This window comes from Protomyctophum parallelum (genome assembly GCF_964188405.1).
Source record: "Protomyctophum parallelum genome assembly, chromosome: 18".
In the NCBI taxonomy this organism is placed as follows: domain Eukaryota; kingdom Metazoa; phylum Chordata; class Actinopteri; order Myctophiformes; family Myctophidae; genus Protomyctophum; species Protomyctophum parallelum.
In genome coordinates this window covers 33,040,355-33,058,927 of record NC_139716.1, presented here as the reverse complement: position 1 = coordinate 33,058,927, position 18,573 = coordinate 33,040,355, and the positions used below count along the sequence as shown (strand labels likewise).

The 18,573-nt window shown below is 45.7% G+C and overlaps 1 protein-coding gene across 1 annotated transcript in view; it reads left to right on the top strand.

The window, feature by feature from the left end:
- Nucleotides 1–975: 975 nt before the first annotated feature.
- The window catches only part of LOC310876097 (retinal guanylyl cyclase 2-like), a gene marked incomplete at its 5' end in the record, with an annotated part of 30,567 nt that continues 12,969 nt past the window's right edge, over nt 976–18,573 (top strand). The window contains 16 exons of the mRNA XM_083789543.1: nt 976–999; nt 2,427–2,663; nt 7,854–7,982; nt 8,314–8,484; nt 9,085–9,202; nt 9,609–9,913; nt 10,622–10,753; nt 10,975–11,078; nt 11,599–11,717; nt 12,176–12,260; nt 13,031–13,115; nt 13,938–14,057; nt 15,173–15,241; nt 16,392–16,568; nt 16,940–17,096; nt 17,685–17,831. Of these exons, the coding sequence (XP_083645669.1) occupies nt 976–999; nt 2,427–2,663; nt 7,854–7,982; nt 8,314–8,484; nt 9,085–9,202; nt 9,609–9,913; nt 10,622–10,753; nt 10,975–11,078; nt 11,599–11,717; nt 12,176–12,260; nt 13,031–13,115; nt 13,938–14,057; nt 15,173–15,241; nt 16,392–16,568; nt 16,940–17,096; nt 17,685–17,831 (2,179 nt within the window). The remainder of the gene's footprint in view (nt 1,000–2,426; nt 2,664–7,853; nt 7,983–8,313; nt 8,485–9,084; nt 9,203–9,608; nt 9,914–10,621; nt 10,754–10,974; nt 11,079–11,598; nt 11,718–12,175; nt 12,261–13,030; nt 13,116–13,937; nt 14,058–15,172; nt 15,242–16,391; nt 16,569–16,939; nt 17,097–17,684; nt 17,832–18,573) is intronic.

Below are 18,573 nucleotides of genomic sequence, written 5' to 3'. Positions count from 1 at the left end.
TTTCTTTTGTAATAATATTAATAATAATAATATAATAATACATCTACAAACTAGTTGTGTAGTAAAAGTGCAATATTTGCCTCTGAGTTGTAGTACTATAGTACAGTAGTACTTAAAAAAAATGTACTTAGTTACTTTCCACCATGATATACTACGTGGAGCTTTAACAGGAGATGCCAGTGAATTCAGATGTTTTCACATATCAAGTGTATTAGTCACGGACTCATGCACTGCAAAACAGGCCTGCTCCGAAAAGAGAGAATGATTAATTGTAAAAAATAACATTGGGCGGTGGAAGTGTGCATTGCAAGATCGGCCCTGCGTGCGTACCACCTCTTTTGAATTTGCACATAATGCAGGATGTAGCTTTGCACTTCCAAACTTTGGCACTTATAGAAAAAGAATCACCTGCAAGGAATTTCTTGACAAAAAGCAGCTCATAACATTTCTACAGTGGATTTTTACGAAACAAACACTTTGCAGATATAGAATAGATTTGACGTCGTTTAATACAATCAGATAGGACTTTCCTGTTTGGATGTACAGTATCAGATGTCAATGGCAAATTGCCAGACATGCCCTGCCATTACCGTAATGGCAAGATGGCCACCGTCTGCATAAGGTCTATGGGGATTCCTCCCAAGTTGTGTGTTCCGTGGTCTATTCAAACTGCTCACACTTTCTCCAACCAACCACGATTGATTGGATTAGATATAATCCGATAGGGTGTCATGTACTATATGCTAGGTCGTGACACACACACACAGGATTACAACGCACACACGATGCGAGTCCCTCACCTGCGAGTCACAACGTTTACAGGCACTAGGGAGGGACTACTTTTACAAAATGAAGCGGTTCCTCCGTATACAATCTCCTGGAATGAACGTGACTCTCTTTTTGGATGAAAACTAAAAACGAAGAGATGAGATTCATTAAATGACCCCACCATTCCTGTGCTGTGGGTTCAACACGATGTGTCCATCTCATCGATGCAGGGTAGGCAATGACTATAGTCCTAAATTAACTTAGGCCTGCTGTCTTTAAATGTTTGATATATGAATGGCAGTGGTGGAAAAAGTACTCACTTAATTGTTCTACTTAACTGAAAGTATCAATACTGCCATATAGAACTACTCGTTACAAGTAAAAGTCTGGAATTCAAAATGTACTTCAGTAAAAGTACAAAGGTATTGGCATCAAGTACATCAAATTAATGACATAGTAAAATATTGAAAATGAGTGGAATTCCCCTTTAAGTACAGTACATAACTAATATACTTAGTTACTTTCCACCGCTGATGAGTGGATATTAAGCCCATATAATGCTATAATGTATAGCCATATTGCATATAGCTGCGGAAGGCTGTCGATAGCTCAAATAAAATTTTACTTTCAGTGATGATCATGCATTTTCAACATGTCTTGTTGTCAGAGGGCGCCCTGTGCATGCATGCTTAATTGAATCAAGTCATGTATGTCTAGACTTTCAGACCTATGTAACATGTTCATGGTTAATTAGCATGGTAATTATTAACAATTGCGTAATTAAGTACCACTGAGCACATGGGGTATTTTGCTGATTGTGTGCAAGTGGTTTACATTGAACTTGACACTGCAAGTCATATATACACTGCATACTGTAGTGTCACTATTACAACAACTTGAATAAAACTATGAGGATTATAATCCAGTCAAGTTTTATAGGCTATAGGTTCTTAGCAGATTATCCTGCTGTAGCTGACTGAGCCGCCATACACTGTACGTCTTCTCAACACCGCTGAACTGTGTTAAACAGGGCTGGAGTGGGCCATTGGTCTTATATAGCAGTGTTAATTTTGGTGACTAAGACTAAGGTTTTTTTAGAAGACTAAATAGGACTAAGACCGTCACACCGCACTAGCCGGCCAACAGTGCCAGCCCAGGTCACAGAGCGCTACTGCAGCTGTCCGTGCTGACATATAAATGCACACACACACACACACACACACACACACACACACACACACACACACACACACACACACACACACACACACACACACACACACACACACACACACACACACGTTGTTTTTGGCAGTACATTTCTATTTTAGTTTATAGTCTTTAGAATTAAACTTCATTTAGTTTTAGTCATATTTTAGTCACCTGGAATGTTCAAAAACTGCTAAAAAACAACATGCAAGTACTTGGGGCACCCACTGGCCTAGTGGTCCAGGTGCATGCCATAGGCTCTGGCCTCACAGAGTGTCGTGTGTTCGAGTCCTGTTCATGTCAACCTTTGCTGCATATCTCTCCCCGTCTCTCTCTTCCTCTTTCTATATTCACTTGAAACTATCAATAAAAGGCAGAAAAGCCAAAAACGAATCTTAAAAAGAAAAAAAACATCCAAGTACTTTTTTTCCCACCACTGTTGACTGCAGCCCTACCTGGGTGACGTGCTGTGGGTCATCGCCCTACATCTGGTGGTCCTGGTGCTTCCGTGCCCCGCCGTGGTCAGCGCTGTGGGGGGCTTCAGGGTGGGCCTGGTGGGACCCTGGCAGTGTGACCCGTTCTTCGCCAAGGCCCTGCCCAGAGTGGCGGCCCAGCTGGCCGTCAGCCACATCAACGGGGACCCCTCGCTCTCCCACGCCGAGACCTTTGACTACACCATATTGCAGGTTGTGTGGAATGTACCCTCCCATACAAACACACACACACACACAGACACAGACACAGTTGAATTAGTTATATAGTTGGAGCATAGGATTATTTCGCGCTATGCATCTAAAAGTGTCACATTTTGCACAGATGTAGCCCAGGGCAGGCTCTAATCATGATTTAGCCAGTGGCCAAATCCATGTGGCCACTATTAACAACCTACTGTATAAGGCAACGTTTTCTAAATTCAATTATGATTTACAGTAAGTAGCATGTGACGTGTCAATCGAGGGAGTTTATGATTCTGAATCCATTCCAATCATTAGTTTTGCACAAAAAACACTCATTAGGCTAAAAACATGCCCAAATGCGCCGACCACATTTGTGATGACTGCTATATGGCCAAAAGTACCAGCACTTTGAAGTTCCTATGAATCAGCTGACAAGCCGTTTTCATTTCAAGGACCACGATGTGACGTGCAAGTGCTTCACCAGGCTACTACTTGGCCCCACTCCCCGAACCAACCTCACCCCTGCCCATTTTGACAGGCTGGAATATTTTTAGGCCCTGTACACACAGACGGACATGTTCTGTGTCGTCTGTGTTTCATTGCCCCCCTCAAACACAAGTGTTGGTCAAACCACGTGACTTGGAAAAGCATTGAGGCAGCCATGAAACACGGATGGCACAGAGCATGTTCGTCTGATATGTGTGTACAGGGCCTTAGGGTTGACGACAGTCGACGGTACAGCATCTTGCAATGACAACACCAGAGGGAGTTCAACAAACCATGTGCGTCAAGTTCATTTCCTGTTCAACTCCAAAAGGACTAGAGACAACACAAAATTTACAACTCAATCCAATGGTTTATTTTCCAACTTTGTTTCTTTTGAACAGTTTGCTTCATCTTGTTGATTGGTTCAATAATCATGTAGTTGTAAACCTTAGAGACAGAAAACAAAAAGGTCAACAACATTGCCAAACAAATGAAAACACTTTTCCAATCAAATGTTTTCCTTTTTTTTTTTTTTTTTTTTTTTTTTTTTATATAAGATATTTTTTTGCGGCTTATGCCTTTTATTGATTTTTTGAAGGGACAGACAGTAGGCTGACAGGAAACGGGAGAGAGATGGGGGGATGACATGCAGTAAAGGCCGTGTCAGGTCCGGGAGTCGAACCCGCGGCACACTGCGACTGGATTACCAGTCCGGTGCCCAGACCGTTACGCTACGGCCTGGGCCACAAATGTTTTCCTTTCAACAACTCAATGACTAATTTAAATGATTACCACTAATTTAAAGTCATTTAATTAAACAAAGAAAAATTGCTGATCCTTGAGCTTGTAGATGAGCTCTTTTTCAGCTAGGCATTTTAAACCTTTAACATGTTGAATCATTAGCTGTCCACATTTTTAGTAGTCTTTTAAATTCTTAAAGTAATGTAAATGATTTCAACATGGTCATTATTCTTTTGTAATTTATACTTTAAAGGACAACTTTAGAGTTCTTCAACCAAGGTTTTAGGTTGTTATTAGAGAAAGTAAAAGATGTGTTCTTTTTATTCATTTGCACAGTGAATGTGTTTTACATGTTCCTTAACCCAGGGGTTCCCAAACTTTTTTGGACCAGGTACCCCTTTTGGGGTAGCTATTTTTCCAGGTACCCCCTCATCCTCGCAACACAGATAACAATATATTTACAACCACAAGCAGTGTTTCCTGCAGGAAAAAGCTTTGGCATGGTGCTGGGCGCAGGCCGCACTGGGGCCTTCTTGCGTCGAACATTTTGATTAATTAATTAATTTGATTCAATAATTAATGAAGATTAATAAATTAAGATTGATTTGTATTATTGCTCTTGTATTGCTATTGGAGACACTGGGGGGACACTGGGCAGGCACTGGGGAGGCACTGGGGAGGCACTGGGGAGACACTGGGGAGGCACTCGGGAGGCACTCAGGGAGGCACTGGGGAGGCACTCGGGGGGGACACTGGGGAGGCACTCAGGGGGACACTGGGGAGGCACTGAGTGGACACTGGGGAGGCACTGGGAAGGCACTGAGGGGACACTGGGGAGGCACTGGGAAGGCACTGGGGAGGCACTGGGGAGGCACTGGGGAGACACTGGGGAGCATGGGGAGGCACTCAGGGGGACGCTGGGTAGGCACTGGGGAGGCACTCGGCTGGTCACTGGGGAGGCACTCAGGGGGACACTGGGGAGGCACTGGGAAGGCACTGGGGAGACACTGGGGAGACACTGGGGAGGCACTGGGGAGACACTGGGGAGACACTGGGGAGCATGGGGAGGCACTCAGGGGGACACTGGGGAGACACTGGGGAGCATGGGGAGGCACTCAGGGGGACACTGGGGAGGCACTGGGGAGGCACTGAGGGGACACTGGGGAGACACTGGGGAGGCACTGGGGAGGCACTGGGGAGACACTGGGGAGACACTGGGGAGGCACTCAGGGGGACACTGGGGAGGCACTGGGGGGACACTGGGGAGGCACTCAGGGGGACACTGGGGAGGCACTGGGGAGGCACTGGGGAAGCACTGAGGGGACACTGCAGGAGGCACTGGGAAGGCACTGGGGAGGCACTGGGGAGAAACTGCAGCCACTGGGGAGACATTGGGGAGGTACTGGGCAGACACTGCAGGGAAGACACTGGGGTGGCACTTGGGGAGGCACTGGGGAGGTACTGGACATTTCATATCACACACACACCATGATTCACAAGCCCCCTCAAAAAAAAAAAAAAAAAAAAAAAAACGTTTTTTTTTTTGTTTGTTTTTTTGAGGGGGCTTGGGTACCCCCTGGCTATGCGTCGCGTACCCCTAGGGGTCCGCGGACCCCACTTTGGGAACCGCTGCCTTAACCAATTTAAATTGTAGCAGTTAGACCATGAAGAGATTAAGCAGCATTTCAAACATTCAAGTAAATAAACAATTTAACAAACCATTGGCGTCTTTGGGTCAAACTCCTGAAATAATTTAACTTGGAGCTTCTTCTCTCTGGTCTCTGTTTGTTTGAATGCCCTTTTAAACCTCTTCAGGTGCTTCTAATGAGCAGCAGCCATTTTGCTGCTGCACTCTGGGAAGTGTAGTTCTTTTTTAGATGCCAAGTAAAAGCTCCACGGACGACTACTGACTTTTGACTCAACAATGTGCAACCCAGATTCGGCTCAAACAAGGGACTAAATTAATTTCGCTCCTATGCCACCAAAATGTGGACCGCCCTACCAACAGCCATTAAGAATCCCTTGAATCCTTCAAAACCGCTCTCATAGTGCACCTACTGTAATTTTTTTGAATGGGGTGGGCCTAACGTGGGGCTGACGTGGGCCTAACGTGGGCCTAACATGGGGCTGACGTGGGCCTGACGTGGGGCTGACGTGGGCCTAACGTGGGCCTAACGTGGGGCTGACGTGGGCCTAACAAGCTGACGTGGGCCTAACGTGGGCCTAACAAGCTGACTGGGCCTAACGTGGGGCTGACGTGGGCCTAACGTGGGGCTGACGTGGGCCTAACGTGGGCCTAACGTGGGGCTGACGTGAGCCTGACGTGGGGCTGACGTGGGCCTGACGTGGGCCTAACGTGGGGCTGACGTGGGCTTAACGTGGGCCTGACGTGGGCCTAACGTGGGGCTGACGTGGGCCTGACGTGGGGCTGACGTGGGCCTAACAAGCTGACGTGGGCCTAACGTGGGCCTGACGTGGGCCTAACGTGGGCCTAACGTGGGGCTGACGTGGGCCTGACGTGGGCCTAACAAGCTGACGTGGGCCTAACGTGGGGCTGACGTGGGCCTAACAAGCTGACGTGGGCCTAACGTGGGGCTGACATGGGCCTAACGTGGGGCTGACGTGGGCCTAACGTGGGCCTAACGTGGGCCTAACGTGGGGCTGACGTGGGCCTAACAAGCTGACGTGGGCCTAACGTGGGGCTGACGTGGGCCTAACAAGCTGACGTGGGCCTAACGTGGGGCTGACGTGGGCTTAACGTGGGCCTGACGTGGGCCTAACGTGGGGCTGACGTGAGCCTGACGTGGGGCTGACGTGGGCCTAACAAGCTGACGTGGGCCTAACGTGGGGCTGACGTGGGCCTAACGTGGGCCTAACGTGGGGCTGACGTGGGCCTAACGTGGGGCTGACGTGGGCCTAACGTGGGCCTAACGTGGGGCTGACGTGGGGCTGATGTGGGCCTAACGTGGGCCTGACGTGGGCCTAACGTGGGGCTGACGTGGGCCTAACAAGCTGACGTGGGCCTAACGTGGGGCTGACGTGGGCCTGACGTGGGCCTAACGTGGGGCTGACGTGGGCCTAACAAGCTGACGTGGGCCTAATGTGGGCCTAACAAGCTGACTGGGCCTAACGTGGGGCTGACGTGGGCCTAACGTGGGGCTGACGTGGGCCTAACGTGGGCCTAACGTGGGGCTGACGTGGGCCTAACGTGGGGCTGACGTGGGCCTATAACGTGGGGCTGATGTGGGCCTGACGTGGGCCTAACGTGGGGCTGACGTGGGCCTGACGTGGGGCTGACGTGGGCCTAACGTGGGGCTGACGTGGGCCTATAACGTGGGGCTGATGTGGGCCTGACGTGGGGCTGACATGGGGCTGACGTGGGCCTAACGTGGGGCTGACGTGGGCCTATAACGTGGGGCTGACGTGGGCCTAACGTGGGCCTAACGTGGGGCTGACGTGGGCCTTAACTCTGTGCCAAGAGAATCCATAATTATGAAATGATGGTCTACAGATCCTGCCATTGGCAATTCAGTAGATTGTCAGTGCATTGTCAGAAACAGAACGTTGTCAGTGATCTATTGAAGATTCTGACCTTCCAATGTACATCATTTTTGTTTTGATTGTATTGCTGTATTGTTGTATTGTTCTTTCTGCTTTGTTAATGTAAAAAAATGTTTTCTCATGCCAATAAAGCCCTTTGAATTGAATTGAATTGACGAAGAGAGGCATTTGGGTGTTATATGTTAGCTTAATTCTATTCAGATTCCCTGAATATATAGAGTTCCTCTGCCGGAAACTTATCTTCAGTTGCAAAGCAGTAGAATTAGCATTAGGCTAATCATCAGTGAATATAACTTGCAGGGAAAACATGCATTTTCAGAAAACTTTCAGGCAAAGTTCAGGAAAGCGTGGAATCTGCAGTTATTTGTGTCGCTCGGCTCAATGTAAACTGTCACTGTTGTTGCGCTGCAGGAGCCATGTGAGACGTCCAAGGCCCTGGAAGCGTACCTGGGCTTCAATGCCAAGGCATCAGGCTTCATAGGACCAATCAACCCTGGATACTGTGATGCTGCGTCACTAGTGGGCAAAGACTGGAACAAGGTAATGTAAGCGTGTGTGTGTGTGTGTGTGTGTGTGTGTGTGTGTGTGTGTGTGTGTGTGTGTGTGTGTGTGTGTGTGTGTGTGTGTGTGTGTGTGTGTGTGTGTGTGTGTGTGTGTGTGTGCACGTGGTGTTATAGTAGCACCACTGTGGATGGACCAGAGCTATATAGTCAACGTGGTGCATAACTGTATATTTGTCGCATCCATTGTCAATAGATGTAAAAAGCAAACAACAACAAACAACTATTTTCTACTTCCCCTGTTCTGCTGCCCTACCTCTCCTCTCCTCTTCTCTCCTCTGCTTTCCTCTCCTCTCCTCTCCTCTCCCCAGCCTGTGTTTTCCTGGAGCTGTGAGTTGGACGACACCCACAGTCACCCGACCTTCGCCCACTCCATGCCCCGGCCGGCCCAGGTGCTGGTCAACCTCATGCGCTACTTCAGGTGGGCCCACGTGGGCATCATCGCCTCCTTCGAGGACCACTGGGTGGAAACAGCCACCAAGGTATGAAAAAAATGTTTTACATAAAATTATTATACAGAAAAGTACCTGATGCATGCTTATTTGATCAAGTATACACAGCTCAGCCCAGGCGGTGGCGTAACCGTCTGGGCACCCGACTGGTAATCCAGTCGCAGTGTGCCGCGGGTTCGACTCCCGAGCCCGACACGGCCTTTACTGCATGTCTTCCCCCATCTCTCTCCCGTTTCCTGTCAGCCTACTGTCTGTCCCTTAAAAAAAAAAAACAATAAAAGGCGTAAGCCGCAAAAAAAAAAAAAAAAAAAAAAGTATACACAGCTCAGCTGCCTCGTTGGAGCTGAAACATGTGTTGGAGACATTCTAAAATACGGTGCTGTGTCATTAGTCAGAAGGTTCATTGTTCCGAAATTACTATCCCTATCTCTAACCCTAACCTAAACCTAACCGCAAGCACAGGAGCAAACCTAAACCTAACCGCAAGCACGGGAGCAGTGCATGTTCGGACTAACGGGACTTCGGATCTATGGGTAGTTCCCCTAAAATACAAGGTAACCTCACACTTCTTGTGGCTTAATTGCTTTAGCATACAACAGACTGATCGTGACAATGCTGTCTCCCATCCAGCTGGCTAACTCTCTGAGAGGTCGCGGCATGCCGGTCCGAACGGTGGCTTTCATAGAGAACACACCCCACGGCGTCAAAACAGCCCTGGACAAGATCCGCACGATGGGAGACATGCGCTGTGAGTGTCCTGAATGTTTTACGGTGGTCAGTGTTGAATTTTGACAGCACATTTTTATTTTAGTTTTAGTCATATATAGTCTCTTGAATAGTTTCCATTTAGTCACATTTTAGTCACCTGGAATGTTTTAGTGTTAGACTGGTTTTAGTCGACTAAATATAAGATTTTAGTCGACTATAATTAAGTCTACAATTGATTTAGTCGACTTAAATGTATTTTTGCGGGACAGACCTAAATTTAATGGGATTTCTATCTCTGGGACCCAGTTTATATTGTAAAATCAATGTTAATTTAACTCTGAGTGTACAAAATGTATAGGCTATTAGTTTCCGGTATAACATTATTGTCCAACATGCCGATGACCCCTGACCCCCCCCCCCCCCCCCCCCCTCGCCCCACCCTATAGTGGTCATCCTGTGCATGCACTCGGTGCTGCTGGGCAGCCCCCTCCAGGGGCAGCTGTTGGAGACGGCCTACGACATGGGCATGACGGAGGACGGCTCGCTGGCGTTCGTGCCGTACGACGCGCTGCTCTACAGCCTTCCGTACCGCAATGTGACGTACGTCGTCCCGAGGGACAGCGCCCGGCTGCGCCGGGCCTACGACGCCGTGCTCACCGTGACCGTGGACTCGCCCGAGACGTCCTTCTACGATGCGTTCGCGGGCGCCATGCGGCGGGGCGAGGTGGCCAAGAACCTGTGTCCGACGCAGGTATCATTCATCCTTTAGTCTTCAATTATTTTATTTGGCATTTGCTGCCGTATAGTATAGTTTATAGCTCAGGGGTGGGTAACTTTGATGATGGAGAGGGCCACTGTATTTCCACACTCACTCCAGAGGGCCACATTGCATATGTACTGTCACTCTTACCTCCATAATTGAACTTTTTTACGTCATCATTCTGTCACACAAAAGTAGCAAAAAAAGCTTGTGGTGCGAAGCGTTTTGAGCTTGTAGATTGGCTATTTTTGCTACTTTTGAATTGGAATCCTGAATTCTTTTTTTTCTCCAAATGCATTAGATTTAGTTATACTTGGACTTAAATACAAAAGAGAGAATTTTGGACATAAAAAAAGAGAATAAAATGTTAATACTAGTCATTAAGCTACTAAAGCAGCTCATCTGAAAAATAATTGTTCCAGGGACCTCCCCAGAAGCAAAGATTTGAGTTCACGTTCACTGTGAAAGCATATATATTGGTATTCAAAGATTCACACCACATTTTTCACGATTTTTCAAAAATAGCAGCTCTACAAGCTCATAGTGCGGAACTCGGTGCAACGCTATGAGCTTGCAGATCTGCTATTTTTTCAATAGCTAAAGTAAAACTTTTTAGCTCGAGACCCAAAAAGACAAAACTAAACAAAAACCAGAAAATCCCAAACTATTCTAACCGTGGCGTATGTGTGTTCCATCCAGGTGTCTCCTCTGTTCGGCACCATCTACAACTCCATCATGTTGATGGCACACGCCGTGCAGGGCTTGAGGACGTCAGGTGACGAACTGACTGGAGAGACCTTGGCCAGACACGCACGCAACCTCACATTCCAGGTAGACACATTTAGTATGAGATTGTGTGTGTGTGTGTGTGTGTGTGTGTGTGTGCACGCGTGCGCGCGTGCACCGTGCACGCGTGCGCAAAAAAGGTAGTATTTGGTATTAGTCGACGAAATCAACACTGACACCAAGGCGCTCAGTGCGAATTTCCGAACACACCCGTAGTGGAGTATAAGTAAAAGTATAAGGTCAACAGTACACTTTCCATGTTGCAGGGTTTCAGTCACCCCGTCAGAACCAGTGTATCTGGAGCTGCTATGATCAACTACCTGGTGTTGGACACAGATGGACTGTCCTGGGAACTCAAGCCCACGTACATGTATGTCTCTGAAGTAAAAGTATCAATACTGCAATGTCGATCGATTGTACTTAACTGTACTTACAGTGGCAATAACAATCTAAATATTTTCCACATGCGTCCACATTTTCTGCAGGGTTGTGTAACTTCATAAAATACTACAGAAAAATGTGTCATATGCTCAGTAGCTCCTAAAAGACTTCCGTGCCAACAACAGAAGCTACTTGTCATACCGTAAATGATATCGGTAAAGGTGTTTGCACACTGGTGCGTTTTGTTCTCTGCCGAATATTGGAGCGAATTTCGGAGCACGTAAAAAGAAAACCTCACGTTTGCACACTGCCACCGAATATTTCCTCTGAAGTTTATTCGGACCACGGCGTCAATTGAATCCGTTATCTGCAGCTGTGCACAGCTAGTAATAGCCTATAGCCTGCTGCTTTCGGATGCGCAAAACGCAGCGGAGAAAAAACGCACCAGTGTCCAACCACTCTTTACTGTGAACTGGTATTGAACGCATCACTGAATTGATTGACAACAGGATCGATATGGAAGTCAACCAGCTGCGGTTCCTGGGCAGACACATCAACTTCCCCGGTGGCTACGGACCCAGTGAGGACCACTCCTGTTGGTTCGCTAAGGGAGTCATCTGCACCGGGGGTGAGGCTCTCATACTGTACAGCACTATACTGTACTATGTGCACTCTCACACTATAGCACTCAGCACATTCCGTACTGTACAAATGTACTCACACACTGCCACACATTACATTAGATTGACACTGGGTGAAAAATAAATGGGTTGCAAAATCGTGGGATAAAAATGTAAGAGAGAAAAATAATGTACTCACACGCTAGCACACAGCACATACTGTACACAGGGTACAGTACAGTATGATTGATTGTTTGAAAATAATAAAGAAATCGCCATACAATTGTTCGAATGCCCACCTAAAACATGAACCTTGTTGTCCTTTAAGTTGAGTAGCCCTGGCCTATACGGGGACGATATACTGTAACACACACACACACACACAGTGTAAGAGTCTCAAAACATTATAGAGTAACTGAAACTTTCCTCTATACATCAAACGTGTCCACGGTTTCGTCCCCTGCAGGTGTAGACACGTTAACGGCCGTTGGGATCATATTTGGGCCGCTGCTGTCTACTGCGTTAGCTGTAACTCTGATCTACGGCATCAGGTATTACTGTCCAGTGTCCACTCCCAGTATCCATACACCCACACTGTCCCTGGACCCTGCACTTTGACAACCATTATGGTTGGGAATCCTTTAGGGATTTTAACCCATTTAGGCCTGACCTCAAAATTTTAAAGAATTCTTCTAAATCTTTTCAAAATCTTTTCAAAAATAGCAGACCTACAAGCTCGTAGCGCGCCACTCGGTGGCGTGCTATGAGCTTGTCGATCTGCTATACCCCAAAATGGGTTTACCATCCCTATGAGGGTTTCCCAAATGGACCCTACAGGTCTGTAACTCTGAGAATGTATACATGGAAGCAAACTGGTTCCATTTGTACACTCAGAGTTATGGTACGATCCTTGATAAATGATAAAGTTTGAGAACCACTAAGACTAAGACTATATGACAAAAACAAATCATCAACTACCTTTTTTCACTGACGAAAACTAAATGGCAACAAAAGAAAAATAGACTAAAGTGTTAGGAAGGGACTAGTGGACAAGAGATACAGTAGACGTCACTTTACACTTGCTGTTGCATGCTGTAAAGAGCAGATCTACAAGCTCACAACTGCGACGCTTTGTGAGCTTGTAGATCAGCAATTTTGTGTGAAAGTGTAAAATCAGCCATTACGACGGCATCAAGGCCCGCCAAAATACAATTTAGCCGACAAAATCAACTGTAGACTTGGTCGACTAAAATCTTATGACATTTAGTCGACGAAAACTAGACGAACACTAAATCTAAATTTGCTTTGGTGTTGTGTGCAGGAGAACCATCAGGATGATGCTGCATCGCAGCAAGATGGTGCTGGCGCTGTCCGACGTCACCTTCGTCCACCCAAGGCTTTACAGGGTCAGTGCACTGTGTTCTGTTCCCAGCGCTTTACACCAGGGTCAATGCACTGTGTTCTGTTCTCAATGCTTTACACCAGTTTCAATGCACTGTGTTCTGTTCTCAATGCTTTACACCAGGGTCAATGCACTGTGTTAATCTGTTCCCAATGCTTTACACCAGGGTCAGTGCACTGTGTTCTGTTCCCAGTGCTTTACACCAGGGTCAGTGCACTGTGTTCTGTTCCCAATGCTTTACACCAGGGTCAGTGCACTGTGTTCTGTTCCCAATGCTTTACACCAGGGTCAGTGCACTGTGTTCTGTTCCCAATGCTTTACACCAGGGTCAGTGCACTGTGTTCTGTTCCCAATGCTTTACACCAGGGTCAGTGCACTGTGTTCTGTTCCCAATGCTTTACACCAGGGTCAGTGCACAGTGTTCTGTTCCCAACGCTTTACACCAGGGTCAGTGCACTGTGTTCCCATTTTCCCAACTGACCGCCTGCCGTTTGTACAGTCACTGTACGACGGTAGCATTACTAGCCAGTGGTGGTAAGCTAAATTCACCTCGCTCCTGCTGAAGCATGTACGTGTACTCAAGTACTGCACGTAATTGCAATTCTGAGGTCTTTGTTTTCACTTTTTACTTTGCAATACTTTCTACTCCACTACATCGCAGAAGCAAATATAGTACTTTTTACTACAGTGTAATAATTAAAAAAAAACTTTAGTTGCTTGTTACTTTGCAGATTACTAGAAGTTTGCGCACCTGACAGTGCGCTCATACAGTACTTAAGCAAATGTACTCATAGTTACTTTTCCTCCTCTACCCGTCTGCGTGCAGAAAGGCGGAGACGATAGCCGGGTCACCAGCATCACAACGTCAAAGCTCGTGCACAGCGTGTCCTCCGTCGCCATCGAGACGCCCCCCACGCACGACATCTCCAATGTGATCCACTACGAGGTGAGGTCACCCGCTTGGAATGTTATCAACCAATCATCACCAGTAGGTGACCTATTAGGACGATGCAACCGATCTGCATGTATACCGGGAGCCTATAGAGCGTCGCAGTCCCGCCCCCTTTCATGACAACGCCAGGCCATGCAGGAAATGAATCCCAATGCATCCCCATAGACATTTCAAAACGTATTTATTTAAAGACCTTTTAAGCTTCGTACGAAGCCAACTCTTGTCGTGACAAATCATGACAACACACACAATATTTTGGACCAAACAAATAATTACAAAGAAGAAAAACAACAAGTGTTGTAACCTGCCGTTTCTTTCTACTTTCTAATTCTTTGTTTGGCCCGAAAAATTGTGTTTGTTGTCATGATTTGTCACGACAAGAGTTGGCTTTGTCCGCGGCGTAAATGTCTTTAAATAAATACTTTCTGAAAAGTCTATGAGGAAAATAAACAGGGATTTCTTTTCCGGGTCTCTCGAGGGGGCGGGACTGCGACGCTCTATACTGGCTGCCATTAGCAAACACGGAAGTGAAACTGACTTACGTGGCCGGTTAAGACTAATATGAGGTTAGGGGACTTACTGTACAGTAATACTCGTATAAGACTCGTATAATACACGAATAATACGCAAATACGCGTATATAATATGCGAATAATACGAGAATAGCACTGGCCGTAGCACTCGCCCTAGTCTCGACGACCTTGCAGGTATAATGCAAAGGCTAAATATGTCATTTAGATGGCATGTTAATTGTACTGATGCCAGGCCATTGTTGATCTGGCATTCTATAGTGTTCATAGTTTCAATTTACGGATATTATACTGTTAGACGGATGATAAGTTCTTTGTTTACTTGATCCATATTCAGCTATAGTGTAGAGTTTTGTCCCAACACAAACATTAAATGCCATTGACAATGAATGGACAATATGTAGACGAGCAAATTGGCTATTTCGGTCCTTCACATTAACAATGAAGCAATAGATGATAATAGCGCCCCTCACTTCACATGGGGTGTGATTCTGTTGCTTATTGTAAATCGCTCTGGATTAAGAGCATCATCTAAATTGTAAATTAAATTGTTAAACCTTTCTTTTCCCTCCTTTATAGGGAGACTGGGCATGGGTGAAGAAACTTCCACCTGGATCCTTCGGTGGCATCAACAGTAAGACCAAGGACGTATTTAAAATGGTCAGTTACTGTCCTTTTTAACCTACTTTCTGTCCCGTCTGTCGGAATTTTGCCTCACTACTATAACCCTAGTCTCGCGTATAGCCAGACAACAACTATTCCACAATCTCCGAATACTAAATCTGGAACTACAGCTCCTGACATCTGAGTAAGGAAGCTGCCATTTCCGTTCACGAAATTATATATTAAAATATCTTTTCATATTATTTCCTTTTCTATTGTATTTCCTTTTCTGCTAAGCAACAAGCTTAGATGATGCTTTAGATGTTTGAAATTTGCGCGACTGTAAAGAAAAATGGAAGCAGGGAGGAGGTTCCCCTTCGCTTTATGGCTTACTCATGAACAGAGCTTCCGTTGCTCCAGACTGTATGATGGAAGCATTTGAAAATTGCGAGAGGCAACGAAAGTCTATAGTATAAACCCAATCTGGGAACCCATCAGCAAAGAAAAATAACAAAGGGAAAAGAATAGCCAGAATATCTCTCTTTAACCACCTTTATCCCTATATCAGCTAATTGAAAATAGGCTATTTTCAACAAATCTTGAAAGAAGTGTGACAATTTTTGAATGTTTTTGAAACATTTTAACAACCCAACTCTTCCCTCGTCCCCGATCTGCATGGCAACCCATCAGTACAAAAATATATATATATATATATATATATATATATATATATATATATATATATATATATATATATATATATATATATATATATATTATTATTATTTTTGGTTAGGGGGTCTGCGGCCACATATTAATGACCTAGAATGCATTCGTGTCACCTTGTAGTTTTTAACCACTTTTACCATTATTCTAAACTTTAGCTATTGAGAAATAACATACAATCTCATAGTGCCGTGCTACGAGCTTGTAGATTTGCTATTTGTTATAAATCGTGAAAACATGTGCAAATCTTGAATATTCTTTCACAGTGAACATTTTTAACTCCAATCTTTGCTTCTGGAGGGCACCTGGAACAAAATATGTTTTGATGGGGTACGCGGCCAAATACATAACATTCTGGGGTTCCTGGACATGAAAAGGTCTCAACGGGTTAATTTAAATGTTGGGGGTCTCTGTGAAAATGTTTTGGGGAAAGCCCTGCCATAGAACTCCTTCCTCTTCCTCCACGCAGCTGACAGGCCTGCACCATGAGAACGTGACCCCCCTCTTCGCCTTCTACTACGAATCCGGCGTGTTCGCAACAGTGACGGAGTACGCCTCCAGGGGCAGCCTGGAAGACATGGCCCTGAACCCGGACGTCAAACTGGACTGGATGTTCAAGTACTCACTGCTCATGGACCTCATCAAGGTGTGTGGATGCTTTATATACAGTATGTGGATTAATGGACGTCCACGTTTTTGTGTATTTTTGTATCAACAGTCCATTCAAAAAACAGCTGATTTTGATTACAGAACTACTCCGTCTTTAATAAATATAATAATAATAATAATAATATAAATAAGCCACGTAGTAGAAAACATGCTTTGCAGGAAGCGTACAGCCTTCCGCTTCAGACTAAAACCTAAAAATAAAATGAACAAAAAAGCCATTGCACCCCGACTTTAAGTAACAAATGTACTTCTTCCAACCTTTACGCGTGCGCGAGTGCGTGCGTTGCGCGTGCGTGTGTGTGCCACCAGAGTGACTAAGATGTTTATAAAAGTGTATTTCCACACCAGGGCATGAAGTACCTCCACAAGGAGGGCCTGTTTCACGGCCGCCTGAAGTCTCGGAACTGCATGGTGGACGGACGCTTCACCCTGAAGGTCACAGACTATGGACATCACGCCATTCTGGAAGCCCATGGCTTCCCCTGCCCAGAGCCGGAGCCCGAAGGTGAGGGTCTTGTAGTCCCTGATAGAACGCAACAGAGGAAAGTTCACATGTCATGTAATTGGCAAGACAGTGGGTTGTCAGTAAATTGTCAGAACATTGTCAATGAGAAAGGAGTGCATTTGCAGAGGTAGTGTTGTGTAAATGCTATTCAGATTATTTTATACAAGGACAAGAAGTGTCAAAAAGTGACACTTTTAAGCGAAAGAGAGGAACTAGCAAGGCTATGCAGTAAAAAGAACCTTGGGAAAACCTGGGGAAGTTTTTATCCTGCGATTTTTGTAATCCGTTTTTTTCACCCAGTGTCAATTATTGTCTAATGTAATCCTGGGCGCTACGCTCCCTCTACCGACTACCAACCTGGGGAGAGCAACGGACTGACTTCCTTCAATGCATGAGGAGTCCAAGCCGCTTCCATTCACTCGACAGGGGGCATTATCCCCAGTTGGACGTAACGCGTGGAAGGAACACGTTATTCCAACCAGTTCCTTTCCCCATGAGGGTATACCTACACCCTATAGGTGTATATACTCCACAAAGAAAGGTTCTGAATATAATAATACGTATGTCTGTGTTGTGTGTGCGGTCCAGAATTGCTATGGACGTCTCCAGAGATCCTGAGGATGGGCCACCCCATGCCCGTGACCCCCCCTGGGGACGTGTACAGCTTCTCCATCATCATGCAGGAGCTGGTGAGCCGAGGACGGCCCTACTGCATGCTGAAGCTGTCTGTTCCAGGCAGGTAGTACCAGTGGTAGAAAGGAACGTGCATATTTAACCCATTTATTTTTATTTATTTTCACGATTTTTCAAAAATAGCAGACCTGCTATGAGCTTTTAGATCTGCTATTTTTCAATAGCTAAATTATAACATAATGTTTAACCCATTTTGACCTGAGATCAGATTAAAAAAATGTCTTCTACATCCCGACAGTTTTCTGAAAAAGCTACGTTTCCATGTCAGCGGTTCTTCGATTTTTCAAAAATAGCAGACCTACAAGCTCGTAGCGCGCCACTCGGTGGCGCGCTATGAGCTTGTAGATCTGCTATTTTTCAATAGCTAAAGCATAACAATGCCAAAAGGGGTTTCCGCCCCAAAATGGGTTAAGTACTGTGCTTTTCTTTTTTCTGCGTCTCTCACAAAAAGACATACAACCCCCCCACAACCCTCTCCCCTCCCCACATACAAGCCTACTATACTTAAAGCTGCTATGAGCACTAATATGTCAAATTTGTAATGACCTTTAAAAAAAAATTGGTATTCAGACAGCCAGCAATGGGTAAAACGCTCCCAAAAGAAGTTAGTCTCTGTGACACATCTAGAGGCCACAATCTTGCATTCAAAGATTTTCCTAGAAGCTCATTGGACGATTTGCCGATACTTCCTGATTGGTTAGTCATTTCGACCCGAGTTTTGTTCGACCAATGACAAAGCTTATTTTCAGGCCAATAGGATATATATATATTTTTTTTTAATTGA